The 27,657-nt window shown below is 43.1% G+C and overlaps 1 protein-coding gene across 1 annotated transcript; it reads left to right on the top strand.

Annotated features, from left to right (window-relative positions):
• On the top strand, positions 1-27,657 carry SAMHD1 (SAM and HD domain containing deoxynucleoside triphosphate triphosphohydrolase 1; the record flags this gene model as incomplete). The annotated part of the gene is made up of 16 exons (XM_082491205.1): positions 1-205; positions 281-347; positions 5,575-5,647; positions 6,820-6,980; positions 8,658-8,773; positions 9,392-9,462; positions 10,929-11,084; positions 13,863-13,963; positions 14,072-14,180; positions 14,774-14,865; positions 16,248-16,363; positions 19,242-19,381; positions 22,300-22,389; positions 23,237-23,341; positions 23,727-23,864; positions 25,586-27,657. 16 exons carry the CDS (start codon positions 1-3, stop codon positions 25,706-25,708), a joined length of 1,863 nt encoding a protein of 620 aa, XP_082347331.1. The 3' UTR covers positions 25,709-27,657.

The following is a 27,657-nucleotide window of genomic DNA, read 5'->3' as shown; positions in this document are numbered from 1 at the left end:
ATGGGGAGCCCGGCGGCGGGGTGGGGAGCGGCTCCCGCCAAGCGGGCGCGGCCCGAGGGCCCCCCCGAAGGCCCCCCCGAAGGCCCCCCCGGCCCGGTGGCGGAGGGCGACCGCTGCGACCCGCGGCTGTGGGACACGGAGCGGCTCTGCCAGCACCTCTCGCGCTGCGGCGTGGGCGAGCCCAGCCTGCTGCGCCGCTTCCGAGGTAACGGCGGGCCGGGGCCGGGCAGCCCCCCGGGGCGGCCGGGCCCCGCCGCTGACGCTGTGCTTACCCCCGCAGAGAGTGGAGTCACCGGGAGCATGTTGCTGGACCTGCCGGCCTGCGCCCTCGAGGTCACTCGCGTCTGGTGAGAGCCGCCCCCGCGGGCCCGGCCGCGGGAGGCCCTCGGGGTGAAGGGGCGGTGGGAGGCGGCCCCGGCTCTCGGCCCCCTCGGGCGGCCCGCGCCCTGTCTGGGCGAGCCCGCGGGTCCTCCGGTGCCGACCGGGCACTGGGGGGTTCCCCACCGCCCTCGGGAACGGTTTTTCCTTTAGAACAGGTGTTTGGTGTGGGGCTTCCCCGCGGTGGGGTCCCTGCGGCAGTGGCGGGGGCTGCTGCCCGGCAAGGTCCCGTCCGCAACGGCCAACACGGGGAGAAAGGCGTTCCAGGACCCAACTGTGTGGCTTCATCCCGCTTCCACCCGAGATGCCCAAGAGCTTGAAGGACAGTCGGAGCGGGCGTATGCGATGGAACGGGCTCAGTGGCTGATCTCGGATCCTCCAGAACAGTTTACCTGTTCTCCGGCTGATCCCAGCACAGCCAGCGCCAGCCAGAGCGTAGAAGTTGGTTGCCCAGTAACCGTGAGAAGCAAAAAACCCCAAACATTTAAAAAGCTGTAATGAAAATACCACTAGTGGCTTAGTAACCTTTTAAGTGTTAATAGGAGCAGCCATGTAAACTCGGGGGTTTTTGATGAGAACTTTCTTTTCAGCCTAAAGTTAATGCTGGTCTGATTCTAGTAACAGCAATGCTAACAACTTTTAAAATAACCAGTAGGTGCTGCTTTGTGGAGGCTGAGTTTTACCCATTTCCCTGAGACAAATCCCAGGCATTGATATTTTAATCTTGCAACAGTTGCTGGGACTTTGCACTTTGTTACGCCTGCTATGATAGGGTGGAATGTTATGGAAAAGAGATTTTGTTGTCTGTCCTGACAGAATAAGGCCCTTTGGGTGAGAGGCAGATATCAGTGGCCACTGTGAGTTGTCCCAGCACTTGGTGGTGGGGAGCGGCAGTCTGGCAAAGTCTTCCTCCCAGCCTGGTAGCAGTCACCTCCCAGCCACGAGTACAGGAAAACTGAATGCTGTCTTAAAGCATGTAAATGATTGTTCCCAGCAGTGAGGGAAATGACTGGTCCAAAAAACCTTGTGATTTTTCTGGTGGTGAATATACTTTCTTGCTTTTCTGAAACAAGAGAGTATAAATGCCTCCTGTCGTCCTTTGTGCCTGAAGGGCCCCTGCTGCCTTTTTTTCTGCCCCTCTGGGGTCAGTTTTGCTCACCTCTCCTGGGATGTGAGCCTGCTTGCTCACCACATACTTCCTGGTGCTTTTTAATCTTTGAATGTCTCTTCTTTACTCCTCTGCTGACCTTGTTTACACTGTTTCCTCCAAATTTCTTTCAAAACCTATCTGTTCCACTCAAGCTAATTGCTAATGTTGTGGTTAGTGGCCCTAAGGCAGTTTGGAGTGTGGTTATCTGTCAGGAGCACAGAGTGCAGACCTGTGCTTGTCTTGTCTGTGGGGAGTTTTGAGTACTTTGGTGTGCAGGTTGGCTCCTTGGCTGAAAACTGGTCAGAGCTAACACCATGCTGAGGATGAAGGGCCCCATAGGATGAGGGGGAATGGTTTTAAACTGAAAGAGAAGAGATTTAGATTAGATATTAGGAAGAAATTCTATTCTGTGAGGGTGATGAGGCACTGGCTCAAGTCACTCAGAGAAGCTGTGGCTGCCCCATCCCTGGAGGTGTTCAAGGCCAGGTTGGACAGGACTTTGAGCAAACTGGTGTAGTGGGAGATGTCCCTGCCCAGGGCAAGGGGGTGGGAACTAGATTATCTTTAAGGTCCCTTCCAACCCAGACTGTTCTGGCATTCTGTTCTCTATTATATCGACACATCCTGGCTGCGCTCGCAGCTTGTGAAGCGTGAATTGAAAGAGGAGGTGTTTGGGTGTGGCCCTCGGTAGAGAAAGAGCTGGTTCGAGTCAAGACAACAAGGTAGAAGGGTTGCGCTTTGGAGGAGGTAAGATGTTCCTAGGAGTCATTAAGGTTTGTGTTTTGTTTGTTTGTTTGTTTTTTTTTTCTTTTTGGAAGAAGGGTTTTAACTGCAGCTGTTTGAAACATACAGATAGAAATGGTGTGGTATCATGAGGAAGGCAGCTAAAGGCTGTATTTGTTTCTGAAGTATAAGGTAACTGTCTAATTGAAATAACAAGCAGATGTATAGTTTTCTATTTGGAGACTACCAGGAGGCTGCTTGCTTTTAGTACATTGCTGGCTGTCTGAGCATCAGATGCCCATATGGATGCTAGGACACACTGGACATCTGCAGGCTGCTCTGAGGCTCCTCAGGCTCTGTCAGTGCTGAGTGTTTATAGGCAGGACTGGGTAGCAAGGAAGCCCCTGTAAGCGTGTGGTACAGGCGATGGAATCAAATGGCTGTGAAGAGCTCTCAGTTGGGTATGGAGAATTGGTATGGAGCTGGGGATATGGGCTGACATGCTCGTGGTTCTTCTTTTACACGGGTTTCCTTTGGTGAGATCTGATGTCTTATTTTTGTTAAGCTGAAAATGTGCGTTGGATGAGAAATTGCTAGAGCCTTCTGCTTTCTTCAGACATTTCAACTTTGCACTAAAGAATGATCCCTTTGCATGCATCTTTCCACTGCACACTGTGTCCTATGGTAACTTTCATCATTTCTGTGTGACAAGCCAGTAATGAATGTATATATTTAGTTCCCTGCCATTCCTGGACATTCAGAGGCGAGAGCTCAGGACAACAGGGGCTTGGAGGCAGTGCTATGGGTTTCCCGTGGGTTCTCATGTTCCTGGAAGTGGATGTTCTGTGTGGTGTGCGGCATGCTGTGTGTTAAGTATGGATGGTGAGTAGGGCGGGCTGTCTGACCTTCTCTCAAGTAGTTAAGTTCCTAATGGGTGCAGGAAAGGGGTTTTCTCATCCTTGTCACCTGTGTCATGAGAGAGGGTGTGGGCAAAGCAGGGAGGGGTGGAGGGGAGTGGATGGGGAAACGTCAGTTCTCAGGCTTTCGAAGACAGCCAGCAGTATTGCTGCTTTGGCTGCTGGAGGAAATATGCCTGCAGAGTCCTGGAAAACCACAGCACTAACATGGGATTTGTGTGTAATCTCTTGGTTGAGGCAGTCTTACCATGTAGACACCAGGTGAAAACCCCCTGCTGTTGTTTTCTATCTGAAGAAGGATAGAGAGCTTTCTCTGTTGCAACATTCAGGTAATCAGTCATGCCAGGACTGTACATGCTTTGTCATCTGGAGGCCAAACCCAAAATGGGGAGTAGTGTTCCTGGAGGCAGTGCAAGACAACAAGGCACACAGGCCACTGATGTGGCATGTCAGGTGGGGACTTCCCAGCCTCCCTGGCCGGGCCTATTCCTTTTGTTGCTTTCTCATCCATATGCAGTGCTGGTCCGTCCCAGGAGCGACTGCAGCAGGTGTATGATACAGTGCAGAGGGCTGTGTTAGCACTGCTTAATTCAGCCCTGTTGGAGGTGAGTTTCTTGAGCAAAGCAGCACACTAGGCTATGCTCTTTGTGGACAACGTTTGCACAGGCAGCTGTATAATAAACTGTATTGTCAGTAGTGCAGAGGTGTCCTTTCTTTGCTGTTCCTGTAGTTGCAGTCATTGGTAAATTCTCAAGATGGTAGATGCCCACACAACTTCCTCCTTACACACCTGACTATTTTCCAGTTAATTTTTTCCCCACTCCTGAATTTTTGTGGCATTTAAAAGTATAATCAAGTTCTTCAAACCCACAGGCTGTGCCCTCAGCAGTGCTGTCTCTCGGTTAATGCTGGGTGCTGCTTTGTACTCCCTCACCTTCTCAAAGATGTCACGAAGTCCTACCTCGGGTACTTTGTGTGACCCAGAGTGTCTTTTTGGGCAACTGTTACTACTGTCTACAGTACTGTGTGGTGGAGCTACTGTGCCTCTTGCAGCATTACAGCTTGTTCAAAAACACACTTGTGATGTTTGATGTCTGTTATTAGCGTGCTTTGAAGTGATACCCACTGAAGACCTCAGCTTCAATTAAGAACAGGGGGGTCATCTCTGTACATCAAGTTTAGGTTTTAATTTTTCAAGTCTGCTAGAGCAAAAATGCTCCAGTCCAGGTGTGGTTCTGCATGTTAGGTAAGTGTCTGGAGAGAGAACTTCTCCACAGAAGTAAAATGAATGTAGATGGCTGGAAGCGGATCACTTGTGAATTTACCATCCCTGAACTGTTTTTGAGGATGGTGGTGGAGGTACTTGGTTACCAGCCTAAGCGTGAGTCCTGCCTGAGCTAGCCATACCATGATCAGAAAGGTTACGCGTTTCTTAAAAGCAGCAGTTGAATATTCTTGGTCCCATTTTCAGGACAGACCTCAAAGAGCAGTTGCAGTTGTTTTTCCTGGGAGTATAAGGATAGGTGTGTACAAGCTGCTGGTTTGCTGGCTGCAGAAGAGTTCCTTGGCTGTTCCACCACACCAAAGTTCATCTTCTCTTAGCAGAGAGCAAGAAGGATGGGCAGATGCAGGTCCTCAGTGTTAGCTGCTTTCTGTTGCCCTGCAAACAGTGGGTTCTTTCAGGAGCTCCCTTGTAAGTATCTGGGGGTTTGTGACTGTTCCTACAGACTGAGCTCCTTGGGGTGTGAAGTAACATGCTGGTCTGAGCATCACCTCCAGTGCTTTTCACTTTGCCTGAGAGTGGGGGTAGCTAAAGACTGGTGACAGTCTGTGAGCAGAAGAGGCTGCAGCTCAGGAACTCCCTGTTAGGGACAGGGATACAAAGTAGTTAAAACAAAAAGGGCTCACCAGCAGCTCAGACATCGTATGCGTATTTTTTGCTGATAGTTGACATTTTATAGTATTACAGAATCGCAGAATCTCCTAGATTGGAAAAGACCTGTAAGATCATCTAGTCCAATCCTTAACCTAACACTGACAAGCCCACCACTAAAACCATGTCTCTAAGCAGTATATCTACACAACCCTTAAATACTTCCAGGGAGGTATGTAAACTTTAACAGAAAGTTTATTTATTTCCTGGTGTTTCTCTATTCTGTATAAGCGGGAGATGCACTTACACTGCTTTACAGACAACTTCTGTACCTATTCATTCTCTTCCTTTACTGCTTGACTTTAGAAGGATAAATGCTTTCAATATTTTTCTGAAAAAGCTGCAGAAATAAGTATTTTGGTAAGAGTCAATGAATATCAGACTAATATGAACTTCTACAAGTAATTCCATATGTACTGAAAATCGAAATGCATTGCAAATTGCTTTCAATGTCTTTTTTTTTTCCTTTCTAGCCTCCCAGCTGAGAGACTGAAAGTTCTGGAGTGCCTGAACAAACTGAGACAGCAGCACGTGGACGTAATGAAGGTAGCCCCAGTGCGCATGGGGAGGACACTGCTTCCAGGGCCCCACTGTTCCAGGGCCTTCCCTCCTTTTGGCTTGGTGGTGCCAGCTGGTGCTGCGGTGGTGCCTTTCCTTTGCAGAGCTCTTCTCGATGGCGGGGCGGTCTTTGAAAAACCACGTTAACCAGGAAAATTGTTAAAATCATCAGCTAAGAGCTTGATGTGGGCACCTGGCGGTTGTGAGAGATTGAATGAGCACATGAGCTGTTTGAAATGTGTTAAGAAGCTCCCCTTTCAAATCTTTCTTTGTCTAGAGCCTCCTCTTGTTTGTGTGGTTTTTGGTTGTGTTTTTTTTTTATTAGTTTAGCCCCAGGCCTGGGTTAACAGACTCCTCACTTCCAGTTTGCCAGGTCCAACAGTTTTTCACAGTGGTGTATGTTGGTTTAACTGGGGCTGTGGCTGCAGGCATTCCTTAGTAGTCTGCTAGAGCCCTGTCAGCTCAGTGCCTGAGAGTAGAGGGAACACAGGAAAACCTTGTTTGCCTCAATATTTTACCAAGATATATGTGTGATGAAATGGTTTTATCCGCTGTTTTGAGGCAAGGATTAACTGTGTGTTTTTATCTTCTCCAGTAAGTCACTGTAGTTACTCGGATGTCTCTAAATACATGTGATCAGATGATCAGAGAGTAGTTCTTTCATATTTCAGTTGTCTTGGGTTTTGCATTTTGTTTTATGAAAAAGGTACGAATCGTAATTTCCACTCTGCTAAATTTCACTTGATTTTTAAAAACATGAACAACGTCAAACTAAACACTTCTTATTGGATAGCTCAGACATGTGTTGCAGTATCCTGCTTTAATTGGAATAGCAGATTGATAGAGACAGCAGTTTTCTCAAGTGTTAAGTTTTGGAATTACGCAGGTGCAGATAACACTTTTAGATATTTTGACTTTAATTCCCTTTACCTCTGAAATACACAGCTTTGTATTTTTTGATGTCATGCTTAAGTAGTTCTTCAAGATAAATCTTGATATAGGCTAGGTATGGTATGGCTGTTTTGCAGCACAAAACCAAAAATATCACCTTCTCTTACCAAATACTTGACCATTCTAGATATCCTTTACCTACCTTGGTGCCTGTTTCTGTTCAAAAGAAATGTTTAAAAGTTAATTACTCTATTGTTTGGCTTTTATAGGTTTTTAACGATCCTATTCATGGGCACATTGAAATACATCCCCTTCTTGTTCGTATCATTGACACGCCTCAGTTTCAGCGCCTCCGATACATTAAGCAGCTGGGTGGCACTTACTTTGTTTTTCCCGGAGCCTCTCACAACCGCTTTGAACACTCTATAGGGTAAGGTGATGATGTCTTGCATTTGGATTTCCCTGAATTTGGTTCCATTAACGTGGAGCGCAGTCCGAGGGGCATTGCTGTCTTTGAGCTTGGGTGAAAACTGCTATGGTAGCATTTTTTTTGTCTCAAAGGTTCCTAGATATCCTGCATGATTACGGGCTGTTCCCTTGAACTTTGTTAAATAAAGACAGATAAAGAAACCTGCAGGATGGATCAATGTTAGATTTCCTCCCCCACCCCTTCTCTTCTAAGAATCATGTTAATTAAAAACTGTGAGTGCTTTATGTTCTCCCTGGTCAAAATTTGAGTTTTAAAGCATAAACCTGGGAAGGGTGCTGGGGCTGCTATAAATGACTTGCCAGACTGTTGTATCACAGCTAAAATCCATTTTATCTGTAATGTTTGCATTTGTAGTTATTCTTTATGCAAGTGGTTGCAGATTGTCAGGCTATTAGCTGTAATATACGTTAAACAGTAACAGATGATGGACATGAGGATTCCCAGAGTGTTGCTAGGTCGTTCACACTCCATAGAGAAGCTGATTAATGACAAATTTAAGGTTGTTTTAAAGGTATATCCCAAGTTGCAGAGAAATTAAGCTATTCAGGTGATCTGTCCAGCCTAAAGTTGCTTTTGTTGGTGCTGAAATACTGTGAAGTAAGTCTGGTTTCTGCCCCTGCTCTGTGACACTAACAAGATGCAAATGGCTATTGCAAAAGGGTCAAATCAGTGAGGCAAGCTGGAATTGATTGCATCTGGTAAACCTGAAAAGGCAAAAATGTGACGGATGTAAGCAAAGCTTTCACAGCAGGAGTCTGAAAACTCCAGCATTTTCTTTTAAACAGTTCAATTAGTCTCTATAGTTAAACTTAGGACAGTTGTTCTCAACTTGTATAGAATTTTGAAGATTTCTATAGTGTTAAAATAGAAGTGAGCTTTGTGTGCTTATTGGTCTAGTAAAAAAACCCCACCAAACAGTAAAATATGGTCTAATAAAAGATACTACCTTGTCATATAAAACCTCATCTTTCTTTAAGATGTTCTGAAAGGGGGGCTATTGAGGCAAGTAGAAAAGGAAGCTGGTGTAGAGCTCATAAACAGTTTATAGGAGTATGCGCCGTATGTTTGTTCCTGCTGTTTTCCTATTATGAGAACAGAAATTAAATATCAAATCTAAAATGAATTAAAGGAAGAGAAATAATTATAATAAGCTATTATTAAAATAACAATTTGAAAGAAGAACAAAATGCTTTGGTGACTGTTGCGGACCTTGCAGTTGCACTGACTGGAAGTCAAAGAATGATGTGTAAGCTGTGGTGCTTCAAGATGCATGCTGTCAGTGATGCACTGCTGTTGGCTTACACAGTTACTCCATGGTTGTGTTCTATGAAACACTGCAAGTTGCTGTTGTCTTCCTGTTCTGGGCTTGGTATCTCATGCTTTTTTACTTTCAAATGTGTTACTGATGACTAAAACTCTACTACAGGAAATGGTTTGTTTCTCTGATTCTCTCATAGGTTAGGGTTTGAGTATTTGTTGTGTGCTACCTCTCAGACAAGGGCCGTGACTTAATGGAGTGAAATAGAATAGTTGAACTGCTCTTTTTCTGTTCAGCCTAAAACACTACTAGATTCACTTTCCTTTTCTTTTTTTTTTTTTTTTTTTTTTTTTCAACAGGGTGGGCTACCTAGCAGGATGTCTGGTTCGTGCACTGAAGGAGAGACAACCTGAACTGGATATAACCCAGCGAGATATCCTCTGCGTAGAAATTGCTGGGCTTTGTCATGATTTGGGTGAGTAACACTTGAGACAGCTTGTTGCTCTTTGAAAGCTAACCTGGATGAAAAGCTGGCTGTGAGATCAGAACATGAGAGCAGTTTTGCACTGCTCATTGCATCACCATATTCTGAGAGAGGATTTATCTGTCCTTTTTTGGTCTGGAGCACATCTGTGGAGGCAACTGCACTTGTGAATTTATAACCACTTTTAGCTAGGTTTTTTTGTCTTGTTTCCGGATGGTGTTTAGAGCTCTGCCCTCAGTGGCAGAGGTGTCTGATTCCTTCTGTGATGTCTTCAGGTATCTTAAGACATTCCAGAGTGAAAATTATTGGCGTTTTCAATAATTGTTACGATGATTTTATAACTACTTATTTTCTTCAGAGCTGGCACATAGTAATTAATGTACTCAGTGTTACTGCAGTACTTGCCTGTGGTGTTAGTAATGGAACTGGCATTAAGTGCAGCAGTACTTTAAGTGTCTTTAGGCAAGTGTACTCACTGTAGCTGAACCTTTCTCATAGGTGATGTCAAGATCAAGTCAAATACAAGAGAATCCAGATCCTTAGCTTCCTCAAAGTATTTTTATGGACAACCAAGTCTCAGATTAAACCTGTGTAATCTTTATTTTTAAGGTCACGGGCCATTTTCACACATGTTTGATGGAAGATTTATTCCACTTACTCGTCCAGATTTGAAATGGAAGGTAGGCTTTTTGCTATTCAAGTAAAAATAGAAAAATGAAATTTTTAAAGGGAGAACAGGCTGGAGCACCTCTCTTATGAGGAAAGGGTGAGAGAGTTGGGGTTGTTCAGCCTGGAGAAAGGAGGCTCCAGGGAGAACTTAGAGCACCTTCCAGTCCCTAAAGGGGGCCTACAAGAAGGCTGGAGAGGGACTTTTTACAAGGGTATGTAGCGATAAGACGAGGTAATGGCTTCAAACTGGCAGAGGGGAGATGTAGAATAGCTATTAAGAGAAATTTTTCACTCTGAGGGTGCTGAGACCCTGGCGCAGGTTGCCCAGAGAGCCTGTGGCTGCCCCATCCCTGGAGGTGTTCAAGGCCAGGTTGGACGGGGGCTTTGAGCAGCCTGGTCTGGTGGGAGGTGTCCCATCCTTCAACAGGGGGGTCGGAACTAGATGATCTTCAAGGTCCCTTCCAACCTAAACCATTCTGTGATTCTATGATAATAATTAATCTTTAAAGATTGCCAGTGCTTGTGAGAATATGGTGATTGATAATCTAGCCTTTCCTTATTGCATCATTTTGATGGCATAATTAAAAAACAGAATGTTGTCTTCTAATCTTGTGATGATTTCCTTGTTGTTCTCTTTAACTGTTTGTTTGGGGAATGTCAGCCCCCTCAGCGTGACCGTGAGCAGATGCAGCCTTGCTAGCAAAGCAGAAAGAGGTGTGGGGAGATGGTTGTCACAAGCATCTCCTCCCTGAAAGTGCAAAAGCTCTTGAAGTCCTTTGTACTTTCATGAGATCCATTTGTGTATGCATGTCCTCTTCTTGCAGATGTCACACTGGGTGACACAGAGGAGAAATGAAATGTCTTGGTCTTGTCAATGCCTATAGTGTGACTCTGAAGAGGCAGAATTCGTTAGGACTGCACTGATCATTTGAAGCCAGCATTGGGCCTTAAAATGCCTGTTGCGAGCTTTCTTTGGAATATATTTTACAGATGCAAAATAGCAACGGGAGCTTCATTTCCAGTTTAAGATTTTAATTCAAGGCCAGAAAGATTAATACAGTGTTTGGAATTCAAACTTTCAGAAACTTTAAACAGGGTTTCAAGGGCTGTTGCTGTGAATGAAATGTAACACAGTCCTTTCGGGCCTCTCTCTGCTTATAATTACTAGGCAAAATCAGCTTAGTAATCTTCTGCACAGCAGAATGGCTTATTTTGTCTTGGTATTGTAACTGTCTTACTGCTGTTTGTTAAAATACAAAATTAGCAGTGCTCTGCTGAAGAGTGTGTTTCTGGATTCTGTAGACAGGGTGATTTCCTCTTTGGTTAGATACAAAATGAACAGAAAATCACCCAAGAGCTGCACTTTCCCACCACCGTGCCCAGGTGGCAGGCTGTGCTGCCAGGTTAGGAGAAAGCTGTGACGCTGCAGGAAAGATGCTTAAAATTTGTAATGTGACATTTAGGTGTTTTTTCACAGCATGAAACTGCTTCTGTTGAAATGTTTGAGCATCTGATCACTTCCAATAAACTAGAAGAAGTCATGAAGTCGTATGGTCTTGTCCTGGAAGAAGATATGAACTTCATCAAGGAACAAATAGGAGGGCCTGTAGATGAAACCGCTTGTGAGAAATCGGTGAGTCAGTGTATTGCTTCTGTGGTTATCCCAATAAATGTCTTTAATTTTACTGCAAGAGAAGATAATTTTTGCTTCTTCTGTGTTTTATTATTTATTTTTACCCCCATGAAATTCTGAGAATGCTGGTACAAGAGATGCTAGAGAAGAGTAGTGTTTATTTCTTACAGTGCTGGCAGGAGGTGGTAGCTTCACTGTGTTATGTACTTATATCTTCCTGAGAAGTTCTTACGTCAGTCTTCAGATTAGAGGAAAACATAAGAATGTTATTTGTATTTAATGAACTTACTTCACTGAAACTAGGTTGGTAGAACTGAATTCTTAATGCAACCCTTAAATGACCGGGTTGGGATAGCAGCCTATTTACTGGATACCTGAAGGCGGGGGTAATGGGAGGTCCTGTTTCCAGGTGGCCCTGTGAAGAAAACATGGAGATAGTTTAGGGTAACAAGCTGATAAAGGATAACAAAACTGAGAACTGGCAGAGATGAGGCAATGAGCATTGCAAGTGTGGCCCAAGTGCCAGAGCTGCATCAGCTTTGATGACAGTAGCAAAATGTTGGGATTTATTGCAGTAACAACACAGAGTCAGGGATTTGCCAAAAAGGCCAATGGAATCCTGGGCTGCATAGGGAAGAGTGTGGCCAGTAGGTTGAAGGAGGTCATTCTCCCCCACTACTCTGCACTGGTGAGGCCACAACTGGAATACTGTGTCCGATTTTGGGCTCCCCAGTTCAAGAGGGACAGGGAACTGCTGGAGCGAGTCCAGCGAAGGGCAACTAAGATGATTAAGGGATTGGAGCATCTCCCTTATGAGGAAAGGCTGAGAGCGCTGGGACTCTTTAGCCTGGAGAAGAGAAGGCTGAGGGGAGACCTTATTAATGCTTACAAGTATCTAAAGGGTGGGCTGAAGGAGGATGGAGCCAGGCTCTTGTCCTGTCACTGGGATCCATTGAAGAGGGGCAATGGGCACAAGTTGGAACATAGGAAGTTCCGTTCAAATACACGGAAATACTTCTTTACGGTGAGGGTGACAGAGCACTGGCACAGGCTGCCCAGGGAGGTTGTGGAGTCCCCTTCTCTGGAGATTTTCAAGACCCGCCTGGATGCAGTCCTGAGTAATGTGCTCCGGGCAATGCTGCTTTGGCAGGGGAGTTGGACTAGATGATCTCCAGAGGTCCCTTCCAACTCTGAAAACTCTGTGATTCCGTGATAAGACTTGAAGAAATGTGTTGCCTCAAGGGGCCATGAAGAAGAGATTGTGATTATTAATTATTGCAACTCTATGAAAGAATTAAATCTTCTCGCCTCGCTTTAAACTTTACAGTTCTTGTCATCTCTTCAAGGACACCCATTCAGTTGCTACCAGAATTAAGGACCCATCAGTTAGAGATCTGTCCTGACAGTCTGGTCTTAATCAGAATTTGTATGTTGTCCCAAACAAGCCACCCACAAATGTTAGCACTTACCCATTATTTTCTGCTCTAGTAGTGTGTGGCTCTACCTTGTGTACTCCAGTACTCTGATGACAAACATAGGGAATTCAGTCTAAGACATTATAGGAAGGGGATATTCATTTACAAAGTCAGCAAGTCAGTTTTTACCCACCCACTCGCACTTATTTACACGCAAATTTTGCTGCCCGCCACTTCCATTGATCTTGTGCCAGGTTCTTACCCAATGCCTGATTTTTCTTGTTTGGATTCTATGCCCGTTTTCCAGCAGGATAACAGGAAAAGGAGTGCCATGCATGATACCTGGCAGCCTTCTTGCCACCCTTCTAGTGTTAGGCTGCAGGATCTTCCACTGGCAGACATTTGTACTGTGGTGGTCTCACCAGAGTACAGGCTCCTCTGCTGACGAGGCGTCTGTGCTGTGATGCTATCACGTCGCAGGCCTTCTGGTCCTGACATGAACAACAGGTTGTTTATTTATTGAACATAAACCACATCCTGAACATTGTCCCAGTAGCAGAGCTCTTTGTGATCAGCACAGGATGTTTTTATCCATGATGTGCTCACTTCCTGCTGCTTACACACGTTTCTATTCTTATTCATATAAATCTTAATATTTCTGTAATGCAGACACCATGAAAACCATTTATCTATTTGTATATTTGTTTTCTGCCTTCAGAATTTCAAGGCCACTTTATGGCATTTTTTGTTTAGCTGAACAATCATTAAATTTTCAAGAAAATAATGTTTATGTGCAACCTGCATCTTACTATTTTGGCGCTGTTTGCCTCATGGCTGAATTATCCCTTGTGGGTTAGGAATTTAAGTAGCTGGCTGTTTAAACAATTTTTGTTTAAACATCTAAATAATTGTTTTAAAACTTTGTTCTATGAAGCCGTATAGTTGATTGCAGAAGACTGCAAGACAGTGATGTGTTTGTGGGTTTAACTAATTCCCTGAGGATTAAATGATTCCAGCCTTTTCCCCTCTTTGTTACTATGCTTTTTTTTTTTTTTTGGCATTTCAGTTTAGTAGAATGGAAAATGGAATACTTGTACACAAGGTTTTTATTCTTTCTAATATTCTGGGAAGTCAGCTGCTTAAACCCTAGTAGCTCTGGATTTCTAATGCCTGACAGCTTCTGAAAGCCCTTTTATTGTCTTTGTGTTCTTTGCTACCTCAGTGTTAAAAGTTTATCACAGGCAAAGTCAAAATGTATTCCTACTGTCTTTAAATAATTGTACTGACAATGTTTGCACACTTTAATTTCTTACTGTTTCTGATTTTTTTTTTTTTTTTTTCTTCTCGGCTCCCCTGTTGTTAGTGGCCTTACCGTGGTCGACAAAAGGATAAAAGTTTCTTATATGAGATAGTAGCTAACAAAAAAAATGGCATTGACGTTGACAAGTGGGATTATTTTGCAAGGTACAAATCTTATGGTTTTTGTTTTTATTACTAATTCCTACTGAAACAATGCTACTGTATGTACAAGTATGATCTCATTGTTAAACACTCTCTGTGGAATATTTTTAGGGACTGCCATCACCTAGGAATCCAGAATAATTTTGATTATAAGCGATTACTTAAATTCACTCGGGTCTGTGAAGTAAAAAACCAGAAGCATATCTGTACCCGTGACAAGGTAAGCAGTGTGTGTGAACAGAGGGAACGCTCAGCAGCAAAATGCGTGCGAGGTATAGCAACACACTGAGAACGCATGGGGCATGGCAAAGCCTACCTCGGGCAGCGTGGTACAGCTGCTCTCTGGATGGCAGGGGGATGCTGGTGTTGCCTGTCGGACGCTTTTTTTGAGCCCAAGAGAGGAAGAAGTAGTTGCTGCTCTGAGAACTGTTCTCAGAAGCAACTGGTTTAAGGAAGGGAGGGACAGAGAAAGCCTCTGTTTGAAAGGGCTTGTGGTGGGTCCTTCCAGGGGAGACTCTGCAAAACCATCAGCTGTGTGTGATCCTGCTCCAGGTCTTCTGAGCACGAGTTGAATGTGGCTTTGGCAAGGGGCTGCTAAAGGAGCAAGAGGTCCTCTTCTCTGCCCAGGCTGCCTGGGGTCTCTGCTCTCCTGTGGCAGCCTGAGTCTGCTTCAAAATTTGTAAATTGTGGAGAATAACCATTCTGCTCTATGTTGCAAATAGAAGGAGGCAAATCATCTGATTCCTTGATTGTTTTAGTTTTCCAATTGAGACAATGTCAAAAGTAAAAGATGATTGGATTTTTTTGATTCAGGAAGTTGGGAATTTGTATGATATGTTCCACACACGGAATTGCCTGCACCGGCGAGCGTACCAGCATAAGATTGGCAACATCATTGAAATAATGCAAGTACTATACTTTCTTTTTCTTGCATACCATTTATTTTTAAATTCTTGAAACTGTTTATCCATTTGGAATATTCAGATAATCAATAAGATGTGACATACGATAAAAGCCCCTGGGCTATATAACCCAATTCTTGTGGCAAGGCTCAGTGCTTAGAGTATCACAGAGGCTATGATTACCAAAAAAAAAAAGAGGAAAACAACAACATCTTTCCACATGAAATTCAATTAGCGGAAACTTACTAAAGCCCTGAAGAAGCGTAGGACCAGAAGTGCTTATGCTGTTTTAACTGGTGATAGCTGAAGTCAAATCTTTATCTACAACTTAGAGACCACTTAGCTCAAACTGCTTGGTTAATAGAGCAAGATTACTGACAGAGTAAAAGAACAAGTACAAGTAAGCTTACTGTAGCTCAGCTGAGGCCTGACTTTGTGTTTATGTAATGCCACAAGGAATTGTTCAGGACCAACTCAGCTGGTTACCTGCATTTGTACCTCTCTTGTTGGTGTCTATAGAAGTTTCCCTATAGAATTATTCTTTTTACTTTTCTTGAAAAGCAGAAATACTAGTAATCCCCATATACTTCTTCAGTAGTATCTTGGCTGCTGAGTAACCGTCTGCTGAGTTTGGGGAAAAAAGAATGCAGAGGATTACATAGTACAAGAGTGATTCATGACTGCTATCACTTCATAAGCTTCAGCTTCTGGTTTAGTGATCCTCTAAAACTCAAGACTAAAAATGCCAAGGTTTCACAGTACCTACGTGTGAGGAACAAAACTGCCAAGGAATTTAGTTCTTGGTTTACATCAAGCTCTCCAAGCAGTTCTTGGTTTATAGCAGCCTATCCAAATGAGCTGGAAATGACAGCAAGAAGTACAGGGAACTCTGGAAGAACTTGATCTTTAGAACATCAGTTTTTCCTACCTGAAAACACCACATGTTCATGATGCTTTACCTTTAGAATGCTTTGTATTCTCTCTGTTAACTCCTGGAGCAAAGAGTCTGTAAAACGATATAGTCATCTAAGAGGCAGCCTCACTGCAGCTGAGTGACCATGTTACTGTCTTGCAGGGTTCTGCAATCGTCTAAGCAATGTTAAGCTCACAGTCTGAAGCAGAACAAAGTGTACTTGCTTGTTCATAGAAAGAAGGTTAAGGTCTGATCTGAACCTGTTTTCGGTAAATGGAACGACTGTTGAAATGTGCAATGACAGTATGGAGATAGGACATACTGCAGTGCAATCAGGGTCTGCTGTGTGCTTGGGGTGTAGTTTCATCTATTGTCCTCTATAACATACTAATGCATTTCTTTTTTTGATTCTTGAGCAATAAGGTGTTCCAAAATGATGCTTTCTTTAATTCTTAATTTTGTCTCAAACTAGGATTACAGAAGCCCTTCAAAAAGCAGACAAATTTTTTAAAATAGAAGGCTCTGGAGGAAAACTGTACCAGATTTCTACAGCAATTGAGGACATGGAAGCCTACACTAAGCTAACTGGTATGAACTCTTGAGTTTATTTTTTTTTTAAAGCAAAAGAACATGAATACCTCTTAGAATGTTGTTTGTTCAGCTGGGTCCTTGCCCATGACTGCTCAAGTACTGCTTTTCTGCACAGGTGGTGGGGCAGACCGGGACCGTCCAATCTCTGTGCTCTTATATCTTGCGTGGAGAGCAAGACTTTTTAGTTTAAATTACTTTTATGGAGGGAGGGAGAGAGAGAAAAGCACAAACTTCTTATGTTCCGCAAACATTCAAATTCAGATTATCGCAAGCGGTGCTGTCAGGAGGTCCTGTCTATGCCCTGAGTTTGTTGCACTGGTCACAAGAGGGATGTAAGTCAGCTCTAAGGTCTAGCTACAGCAGGTACTCTGTGTGTGTTGCAGCGTGAAACTAACCCCAAGGCAGGTTTCAAAGGGCTCTCATGTGGTCTCATTTGATTTGTTTGAGACATTGCTACCCTGCTTTCAAATATAACAGAAGAAAAGAGAATATATGGACAATTTAGTTTAATGCTGAAAGTTTCTGGTTACTTGGATAAGAGCTTATGAGAATGGTTCTCGCAGGGTTAAGTACACAGAGCAGCAACCTGCTTGAAGACATGTGAGGGAACTCCAGCATGGTTACAGAGTGAAGCAAACAAGTGCTGGCAGCCACTTGTCAAGGTCTGGCTCAGTGCTCTGAAGAGGAAACACGGAGAAATTACTGAATTCACGGAAAGTGGCTTGAGTTGTGTTGTTATGTAGTTCCATGGCTTCACACCACCATGGCATCTTGGTTTTGTCTGCTTCGTCTGGTCTCCTCTGTGGGGCACACCAGCGTTCCTCTGGTTGGTGTTCAGTGCTGCGGCATGCCCTTACCAGCTTGGCGCAGCGTGCGGATGGAGGCCAGTGTGGGCAAGGCAGACCCTGCTGCACTGAGGAGTTTGTGGTTGACTGACTGCAGGGTAGAGGATGCTGCAGACCCTGCTGAAGATTGCTCCCAAGTGTTGCCTGCTCTTGCAGTGCCTGTGAGCTACAGCTCACGAGGACTCCCAAGGCATCTTTCCGCAGTGCAAGACAACTTTCCTGAGTTTCCATCACCAAGCCTTGGCTTGCCAACAGAGAGACTCAAGAATTCCTATCTTTGGTCCATGGACAAGGTGACAGAGACTTGAGAGCACTGTTGCAGAGGATCCTGTGTGCCTTAACCTGTGTCATGCTAAAGTCTTTGCACTGGCAATCCTCCATCTGCCACAGCAAAATTTAGCCTGACCATAGACCTGCTGCGTTGAGCAGGTAAAGGGGCTGCATAGAGTGCTGAGATGAGGAGCTGCCTGGCCCCTCTGACACTTCCATACCTCTGCCCCAGGGGAGAAGCAGCTGGTGCTGAGTGGCAGTAGTGATTGGAGAGCATGAATTGCAGTTTTGGGCTGTGGAAGGCTGGGCCGAAAGGCAAGAACTGAGATTAAATTCTTTGTGGGCTGGGATCTGTTCCCTGGGGGCTGTCTGGACTGCAAGATCAGTTGTGCTAGCAAGTTAGCATCAGGGTCCTGTTGTAACTGCCTGCTGACCTGTGGTACCTGGTGAGGAGCACAGCTCAGGGCAAGGGTACCAGGACTGTCCCAGCCTCTTGCAGTCTGTCGCAGCAAGGAGCTGCTTGCCGGGGTTGTGCTGTTCTCAACAAGGAGAGTTGAACAGCAGGGAGAGTGATGCGAGGAGTATGCCAACATCAGATGTAACAGTGGACCACGAAGGATGTTCTCTTAAACCAAGGCACTCCCTTCCCTGCATCTGGTGATTGTAGCTGGGGGCTTCTGAGAAGACAATAGACTTGTTTTCAGTAGTCAATGATAAGTGATGCTTCTGTGAAACTGTCCACTTCCCTCTTGGATCTTTGCAAATGCAGAACCTTGCAGAGGTTTATCAACAGAAAGTTCCCTAGCTTTCTTCCATGAGGGGTGAAGAACCACCGTTAATTTTTAATTTATTGACTCCTGATTTGACAGCAAATCCTAGTTTTAGTAAAGGATGAGACAGCAAACCATTCCTTGTCACTTTTGCAAAATGGATGTGTTCATGGGCTTTTTATTTTCCCTGCGTTATCTCTTCTGTCAGTCTGAAGAGACCTAGTCCATTGTTCCTTGTGGAGAGGTTCCTGACTTTGATTGACTTTGTCCAGAAAAACAACCCTCAGTTAAGTCTGTTTTGGTACATGGCTCATAGCTTGGTTCTGGAGTGTGTTGGGAGCTTCTTAAGGCAGTTGCAGTCCTGGAGGACCTGGGAAATGGGAATAGATACGGAGTGCAGCTGTGTTGATTGTGACAGGTGAGCAGCATCCCGACAGCAGCAGTTTCTTTAGGACAGCCAGAAACAACCTTTCTGCTCTGAAGCCACGTGAAAAGAAACCTGTGTCTTGCTGCTTGTACTGATGGTGAGGAACACGCTGTACTTCACTGTCATGTGGAGACAGGAGGGGGGACTTTGACACTAGCGTCCAAAGTCTGAGAAATTCTGAAGGTTTAACGGAAATACTTTATTCTTGTACAAGATGGAGTACCCTTGTCCCTGAGCCAGTTAGTGCTGGGGTTTAGGATATTCTGCTGAACAAGATTGGCTAAATAAGAATAGGAAGCAACTTTCCAGTGAAATAATAAAGCTTGTTGCAAGGGTGAGAATTGAGCTAGTTTTTCTGTCAACATCTGTTACGAATCTGATGATAACCAAGATGATATTGTGACTTCTCAGTTGCCAGGCTTAGTATGTTCAGTCATTCTCTGAAAGTGAGTGTCTTCCCTGAACCAGCAGGTTTTCTTGTTGCTTTAACCTTTGTCCCTGTACATGCATTTTGCTGTGACACTGGATTTTGACATACTTAAAATTCAATGCAACTTTGGCAGATAATATCTACTTGGAGATTCTGCACTCAAGTTGTTCAGAACTGAAGGAGGCACAAGAAATTTTGCGTAAAATAGAACGGCGTGAATTATACAAGTTTTTAGGAGAGACTCAACCTGAAACAATGAGGGAAGTTGTACAGGTAATGTCCATTGGTGGAAGATTCTGAATTCTGTCCCTGTAAAAATGTTCTCTTAAGTTGCTGACCATCTTTTTTTCCTTTATCTCTGTGTGGGTTTTGTTTGTTCTGTTGTTTACTTTTTTTTTGCTTAACTGCTATTCAAAAATAGTGTCAAAAGTTCTCCTGTCTTTACGTAGCTGAGCTGTGAAACATGCTATAGGAAACTGGGAAGAGTTTTATCTACAAACAGCCGGGAGAACGGCAAGATATGGCAATTCAGAAGTTGATTATTGCAGAAATATTTCGAGAAAAAACTGTTTTCTGAAAAATACAAAATTGCATAAAAAGCTGTTATAGTCCAGTGATTGAGAAGATTATTACTATCATCTTGTGTTGGTTACAATTTCAAAATAATAAGGAACACTTTTGCTTTGAATTGTAATTAATGTGCTTTATTTTGAGAACAAATATCAAAGTGACAATAACCTCCAATTTCTTGGTATTAAATTCTATACTTAGCGTAAGCATACATGTATTTTTTTCTAGTGTTTGCTTTTCAAAGCACTTGTCGTCAGACATCAGTTTAACTGCTGTTGTCTTATTTTGAAATAATGTTATGTTAGAGCTGACGTTACTTCAGACAGCTCAGGTTTTCTTGTAATGTTCTGTACCATGTTATCAAATCATCAGTTAATTATATCTTAATTTCAGCCATTTTTGCTTAAAATTTTCCATGCCAGATTTCCAGAAGTGGCTGACTGTATCTGTAAAGCTTCAATAAAAATAATTCAGAAAATAATTCAGCTCTTTTAAAGAAAAAGGTTAGAGAAGGACTACTAGATAGATGTCTTACTGCTCTGTTCATCTATTTGTTTGAAGAGAAGATTTGCTTGTGTTCTTTGTCTAAGGAAAAGCAGCCTTAAGAGATTCTGTATTAAAAAGTAGGAAATAGGAGGAAGGAAAACATCTTCAGACAAAGGTCAGCACAAGGTGAAATGGTTGTACATGGACCGTCAAGTTTCTGCCCTTCTGAGAAGTTCAGGATAGATAGCCTAACAGACAGGGAGATGGGCAGGAGAGTGAATGGCATGTGTTCCTCTTTAAAACAGTTTCTTTTAGAAGCTTGATTAATGAAAAGAAAAACTCACTTCAAAAGTCCATCCGGAGGCGTTGAGTCTTGAGATATCCAGTGTGGTGTTGTGAAGGGAGACTGGGTCACTGTTGGTGCCATGATTATATCCAGGCAGTGCTTTGCAGCTTCTGATGCTCAGCTGAGGGACTGAGGGAGAATTTTTCCCCCTGTACTGCAGGAGTTGCCTGTTGCAGGAGTGTTGGAGGCTCAGCTTCCTCTGAAGTGCTGGAGGTGAGCAGTGGCTAGACAAGACATAGCTGTGTGTGTTCTGCTCCTTCGGAGACTGCAGTGATGTGATGTTTAGAATCACAGAATCGTTTGACTTGGAAGGGACCTTTAAAGGCCATCTAGTCCAACCTTTCCTGCAGTGAGCAGGGACATCTTCAACTAGAATGGGTTGCTCAAAGCCCGGTCCAGTTTTGTGATCCCAGAGCCAGGAACACATCCCAAATAGCTAGAGTTCTTAAATTCAAAGCTAAGTTTCCAGTTAGTGCAAACTGGAAGAGTTAACTTAAAAAAAAAAAAAAAAAAAAAAAAAAAAAAAAAAGGCAAGCAAACAACAACAAAAAAAGGAGAAAGCATTCATTCTGATACAGAATAGAAATAGAATAGCTTATAAACAGGCTGCCTCCTGCTGGTTGCCTCCCAGCAGTTCTTTCCTCTAGGCTTGCTCTCAGCCTGAATCTTTCCTTGGCTTCTTGAGTTGCAACAAACCACCTAACAAATCACCTTGGCAATTTGTGTGATTGCCCTGCTCTTCTTGGCAGTCTTCTCATCTTTGCAATGGACAAATCGGCAGCATAAAAAGTGCTGCTGGTTAAACTCATTCCCTTCTGGACCTGTCTTCTGGCTGCTCTGTGCTGCACTCAAAGCTTTCCGGGATCCCAGTAGGCTCAGTTGATCCCAGGAAATCTTGCTTCATCAAATCTTGCATCTTCCCCAGAACGTAGTAGCCCTGGACAGAGGTAAAGAGGCAACCTTCTCTGTCCTGCTCAGCCCCAGCCTTTTAATGAGAACATAGACATTTCCACGAGCAACTGCTCTCTGTCACACCGCGTTCCTCTATTTGGCTTTAGCCTAGCTATAGGCGGGGCATATTCTCTCAGGTCCAAAACCAGACAAAACCCCCTTGTGGGTTCAGCCTTTGAAGTAGGTCGCCATCCCTTCCAAAGTTTGCCTAGGAGCTTGCTGCTGCTGTTTGCTTTTTTTTTTTTTTTTGTAGTGATCAATGACATTACTCATCTTCTGTCTCGTGTGTGTTGTTTTGTTTTTTTTTATATATGTTTCAATGTATAGATACAAAAGCTTTATTAGAGGGTGAGATACTGCAGCCCTTCATTAAAAAAAAAAACAAAACTTCATTAAAAACATTTCTTATTCAGCTTTGAGGAACTTAATTGCAAAATATTTGTATTAGTAAAACAATTGCTTGAAGATAGTTATTTTCTGCTTTTGTGAAGACTTCAACATCCTTGATGGGGACACTCTCTCTCTCTCTCTCTCTCTCTTCCCCACCCTCACCCCCAACCCCTGCTTTGTTATTGTCATCAGCTGTAAAACTCTTCCCCCAGAGGCTGGCAGTATTTGGGTCTTCTCAATTATAGAAGCTTGTTTTGTTTCTAAAAACTGGTAGAAAACTTATGGCTAAGGTATACAAGGATTCAAACAACCAGATTGCTGCAAGAAGAGTCTGTCAAGCCATGAAGAAATGAAAGCTTTACTTTAGTGACATATTCTGTCATGCATTTTGTTGCCTTGGTCTAGACTGATGGTGCATAAATGTAATCAGTTACTGTCTTTTTTTCAGAATAATAGCCTGGCAGAAAGCATTGCTAATTCCAAGCCAGAAAAGGATCCTCCAGATGTGGAGCTAAAGGCTGAAGATTTCATAATTGATGTAAATATCTGTCAGAGTTGATTCAGAGTAAAAACTTCTCAATCACAGAGGGCCTTGTATACCGTAGTGAAAATTGGAGATAATGCTTCAATACACTGCAAAGTGAAAAAACAAAATCACGGGGTTGCCTGCCGTCCAAGCTGCTCAGCTCAAGGCTCTGAGAGCAGCAAGCTTCCCCTGGGGGAGGTTTGCTGTGGCTGGGAGGGCCCTGGGGCAGACGCTTCGGGCAGCTTCACTGGGCTGTCCTTCGGGCAATTCTGCTCCCAGTGACAAATGTATTCTCCCATGACTGTCCTCACTCTGAAAAGAAGCAGAAAGGAAACCTTTGGGTTTTAGCATATGTGTGGTAAAGTCAGCAGTCTGGCAACCACTGCTGCAGAGTTGACTGTGTTTTCCGTGTCCCACAAATTGAAGTCATGGGGAAGTGGGCTCCTCCCTGCTGACCACAAAACTGTTGGTGTACCAAGCAGATGTAAATAATGTTGTCTAAACTTCATGTTTAAAATTGTAAGCTCTCCTACTGCCTCCATAGGCTGTGTGTTTTGGGGAGGCACAGGCTGGCAGGGGACCAGCATGCTTCCACTGTTTGAAACTGGAGCGTTTCAGAGCACAACTGGGAACTGGTTGGTGTAAATGCGAATACTTACTTGTCAGCTTCAGAGCAAAAGGTGGTGGAAGAAAAGATAAGAAATGCAAATACCAGATTGTTTTATTAAGTAATCATGTATTAATTACTGTTCTATTTGATTAGTGGCATTTACAGAAGTATAGTGATCCTTTTGTATTTATGGTGAGAAAACTAACGACAAACATTAACAAATGCCGTTTTCTTTGTTTTGCATGCAAGGTTGTCAATATGGATTATGGAATGAAAGAACAGAATCCCATTGATAATGTTCTCTTCTATTGCAAGGCTGATCCTTCCAAGGCAGTCAAGATCAGTAAAGAACAGGTAGTCTTTTGTTTTCCTCAACTGCCCTTCTGAAGGGCATCTTCTTCACAGCTTGTGATGAAAGTGATTAGAGTCCTTCATAGTAGTTCTTGCAGTAGTTCTGGAAGAGAGTTGTGGAGAGGTTGTGGTATCCATGGCCTTGCAGGTCTTCAGTGTGTGTTGTACTACAGCAGTCTGGAGCCCCGACAGGCTTTGCATATGAGCAGTATTTAACTTGAATACACTGGGAGTCTTAGGAAGAAATACAGCTGATTTCGGTAAAGCTCGTGGATTGTAGTGGGATGTTTTTTTACTGCCTTAGATTTGTATTCAGATGAAAAAACTGAAGTTCAGTGGACTCTGAATTCCAAGAAATACTAAAGCTTATTTTTTTTTTATTCCAAAGGTTTCAAAGCTTTTACCCATGAGGTTTGCAGAGCAGGTTATCCGGGTTTACTGCAGAAGTCAGGATCCAGATATTGTTTCAGCTGCAAAACAGTATTTTATTCAGTGGTGTATAGAGAAGGATTTCACCAAACCACAGGTAACAAATTCAGGTGTTATTTTTCTTATTCTTAGCACTGTTCACCTTTGTCCATAAGCTTGCTCTTTCATTAAAAAAAACTTGGCATTTAGGTCACACTAACCAAACTTCTGGTTTTATTGCAGCTCGCATCTGGGCGTGCTTTGGTTTCACTAAAATAGTGATGGATTTGCATTGATTTAACTTACGTAATTTGAAACGTCATGTTTTTATAACAAAGTGAGTGTCCACTCCACACAGACACTCACTAGTTCATGGATGCAGGTTTCCTAATATAAAGGCTCAGATCAGTTCTTCTATTGCTCTCCCTCCTTTCCTTCCCTGTTCACCAGCTGTTAAACTCACTCTCCCCCTCAGGAGATTCACTGTCAGTCCATTTGCTCTGGGTTAGAGTGAAAGTATCTGTGGGAACAAGATTGCAAATCTCTACTCTCTGGGCAACTAGTCCGTAGTCTGAGTGCTTGGAAGGCCTTACCTGCTCTCTGTTTCCCTTTCCTGCTAACTCTCAGAACATGCAAGTTTCCAGCTGTGAGGAAGGAAGAGGGTATGTTCATCTGACGTTTTGTTCTGAGAACAACGTCAGAGCTGAACTGGGAAGTAAAATGGAGAACCTAAAGCAGAACCTGAGTCCCTATATCTTGCTTTGCATTCCTTCTGCATTCTCCTGGTGGTGAAGACTGTAACAATCATAGCTGTAAACTGCTGATGTGTAATACAGCATTCCCATCGCATCCCCCTTGCAGGAAGGTGGGTGCCTTCATCTAAAAAAAATTACTCTGTGCTGATACTTCCAGTGCATCCATCGTTATAGGGAAGCAGTAAGTTTTTTCTCAGTAAAAAATTGGCAGGGGGGCTGGAGCTTGCTTATCTCAGTGTTGTACCTTTTGTCAAGTTTCCCAAGGTTTATGGCCTACAAGTTCTAACACATCCCCGCTTGTTAATTGAGCAGTGCTCAGGGCTCTGCTCTTCAGGCCCCATCCCACAAGGCTTTTCACAAACAGATTGAGCAACAAGCTTTCTCTGCTTGTAGCTTGTAGAGCATTGTCTCCTGTAAGCATATCCTCCTGTTTCCGGTATACGCGTCTCACAGGCCCTGGCATGTCGCAGAACCTAGCAGCGTGTGTCTCACCAGCTTATTTCTAAGCTTAGAGAGCTTATTGCTCTCTTGTCTGTGTTTGCAGTGCCTGACCACTAGATTAAGGTATCTATCTGACAAGGATAAGCACCGCTGCCTTCGGCCATACCAGTTACTTAACGTTAAGTACCTTAAGACAGTGAAAGGCACATCCAAGTGCCTGTACCTGGTAGATTGCAACAGTTTTAGAGGAGATCCTGTGGCAAATTCAGAGGAAACAATTAGAATAATGTTTCTGGTTCATATACCAATGAGCAAAACACAAGCCCACTGGTCTTCCTGGATTTGCTGGTAACAATTTAGGAAGAGATGAACTGTCAAAGGTGAAAGCTTCTCAGGTATGTGGGGGACTTTTTTTTTTTTTTTTTTTTTTTTTCCTCTTCTCTTCTCCCCACCACATGCTACCACTGACTACAGCAGTTTCCATCTCAGGGATATCTTCAGTGTTCGTTAATTTGCTATGCTTCTAGGACCTTGCATTTATTTTTTTCTATTAAGTCTGATACTGAGCTGCATTTCCCCTGCTTTAAGACAGAAATCAAAACGGAATGTACTATCATTAATGTTTCCTGACTTTTAATAATAGGACAGTGATGTGGTTGCCCCTCATCTAACTCCAATGAAGAAAAGCTGGAATAACATGAGAGATGATGAACACAGGACAGCTTCCGAACCCAGGTGCAAACAAAGACTTCCTTTTGATAAGTAACACTTTTACTTTTGCACTATTCAGTCTGCTTCTTCAGAAGATGAGTAAAACTGAGCAGCAACTCTTTTAAAAGCCAGTTGTCTGGACTCTAAAAATGTATAGAACAATGCAGACATGCATTTTACAATACAGTATGTTTTAATGTAGGTACTTAAAGTGCATATTGCAAATGGACTTTTAAAAAAATTAACAACTTATTACAGCAGAACAAATTCAATTCTCATTTATTTTTGAATGTATTGACACTCTGTAGCAAGAGTAACTTTAAAAATTGCAATTCATCGTTATTACAAGAAGTGCTGAAGGCACGTTACTGTTCCTTCTAGTCCTGATCCCTTCTTATGATTGTGATATTGCATGAGCTAGCAGAAAAACTTCCAGCTCAGGTTTTTGTCGTTTTGGGTTGTTTTTTTTCAGTACCTGAGGAACAGAGGAGTAAGTATGCTTCTGAAAATGCAGTGAGGTAGTAGAACTTTGAAATAACCATTGATGGCATCTTCAAAAATAGCAAAACGAATTTAATTTAAAAAAATAAAAGGTAGGGGACAGGAGAATCTTTTAATAACCAAAGGTTACCTTTCTGGTATTCAGAAAGCTGATAAGATGCAGGCCTCTTGCTACGAGTGTGACCACAATTTTTATTGAAGTAACAATGCATTGCAGTGCCATGCAGCCTTTACTTGTTTTATAGTGTATTTATGATACATTGAATGTTATATTTTTACCGTTACACTGAACTGCAAAAACTGCTCGAAACGTCCACTGTTTGAGCGCTTGCAGGAGAGCAGAGCTACCTGAATGTTTGTGGAGGTGAGTGGACGTGCACACAGTTCTTGGCACGGTTCATGAGTCCCAGCAGGATGCTGCATTGGCTCTGCTCGTTCTTGCACCAAGTGCACCTTGTTGCTGCATTACACTGTACTAGGTAGACAGGCTCTTCAGGAACTCTTCCATTCTTGTATCCCTTCCCTGTTTCTCCTAGATCTCTGATTGCTGTTACTGTCTAATTTTTCTCCCCCTTGTAGAACTATAAGGGTTCTCACATTTTTCCCTTACTGGGAGTACTAATGTGAGGATTGCCAAATGTCAGTTGAAAAAAGTGAATGAGGAAGAGATTTTTCCTCTCATCTCTTACTCAGGTCTAAGAAGAAGGCTGCTTTCATTAAATAAAACATAAAAGCTTGAAAAATCCCACCGTCAAAACTAAAATTGCAAAGCAAAAGGTTCAGCAATGCTCAGAAATTGGAATGAGCTTTGGATTTTTATATCTGAAATGGGGAAAGAAAAGTTCAGCATTCAATTTTGACAACCAAGTGTGGGTAATGAGGTTAGTTTCTGGAAACTAACACAATGGGAAGTCACTGTGAGAGAACTGCAGAACTCTTTGTATCCGATTATGTTTCCTTTGCCCTTTTTATCATGGGAAATGGTAGCTGTTAGGCAGAGGGAAGGACAGTGAGTATTCACATGCTTACTCAAATTTCAGTTGTTGAAATAACCAGCAGTCATTTTGCGCTCTGCTGCTTTCTTATGTACCTGTGCTCGTGTGTCTAAAGGTGATGTGGCACAACCTCTGCTGTTTGTACCTTTAGCAGCATTTCAGATCTGCAGGTGTACCAGATATCTATTAGAAGGGGTTGCGACCTCTTTAAAAGCTTTTTAAAGAACTTATTATTCTGCTTCAAGAAACAACATCATAGAGCGAAAGCATTTATCCTTCCTTACCTGCATAAAATCAAGTATTGTTCAGAATAATGTAATTTTGTTATTGTTGCTTGGGTTTGTTTTGAATCTGTTATAAAAGGTGCACTTTATACTTGGGAAATATCTTTTTCTTATGTTTAAGCAAAAATTCGTACTTAATGTTAAGTTCTGAGACCATTTTTTTTTTTTTCTCAAACATGTTAATCTGAGCCTCTCTGAATTAAGAATAAATTTATAAGCAATGA

The sequence above is a fragment of the Vanellus vanellus genome, assembly GCF_965231255.1.
Source record: "Vanellus vanellus genome assembly, chromosome: 15".
Lineage (NCBI taxonomy): Eukaryota > Metazoa > Chordata > Aves > Charadriiformes > Charadriidae > Vanellus > Vanellus vanellus.
Note: the sequence above shows the minus strand (reverse complement) of the source record. Positions and strands in the feature narration are given on the sequence as shown.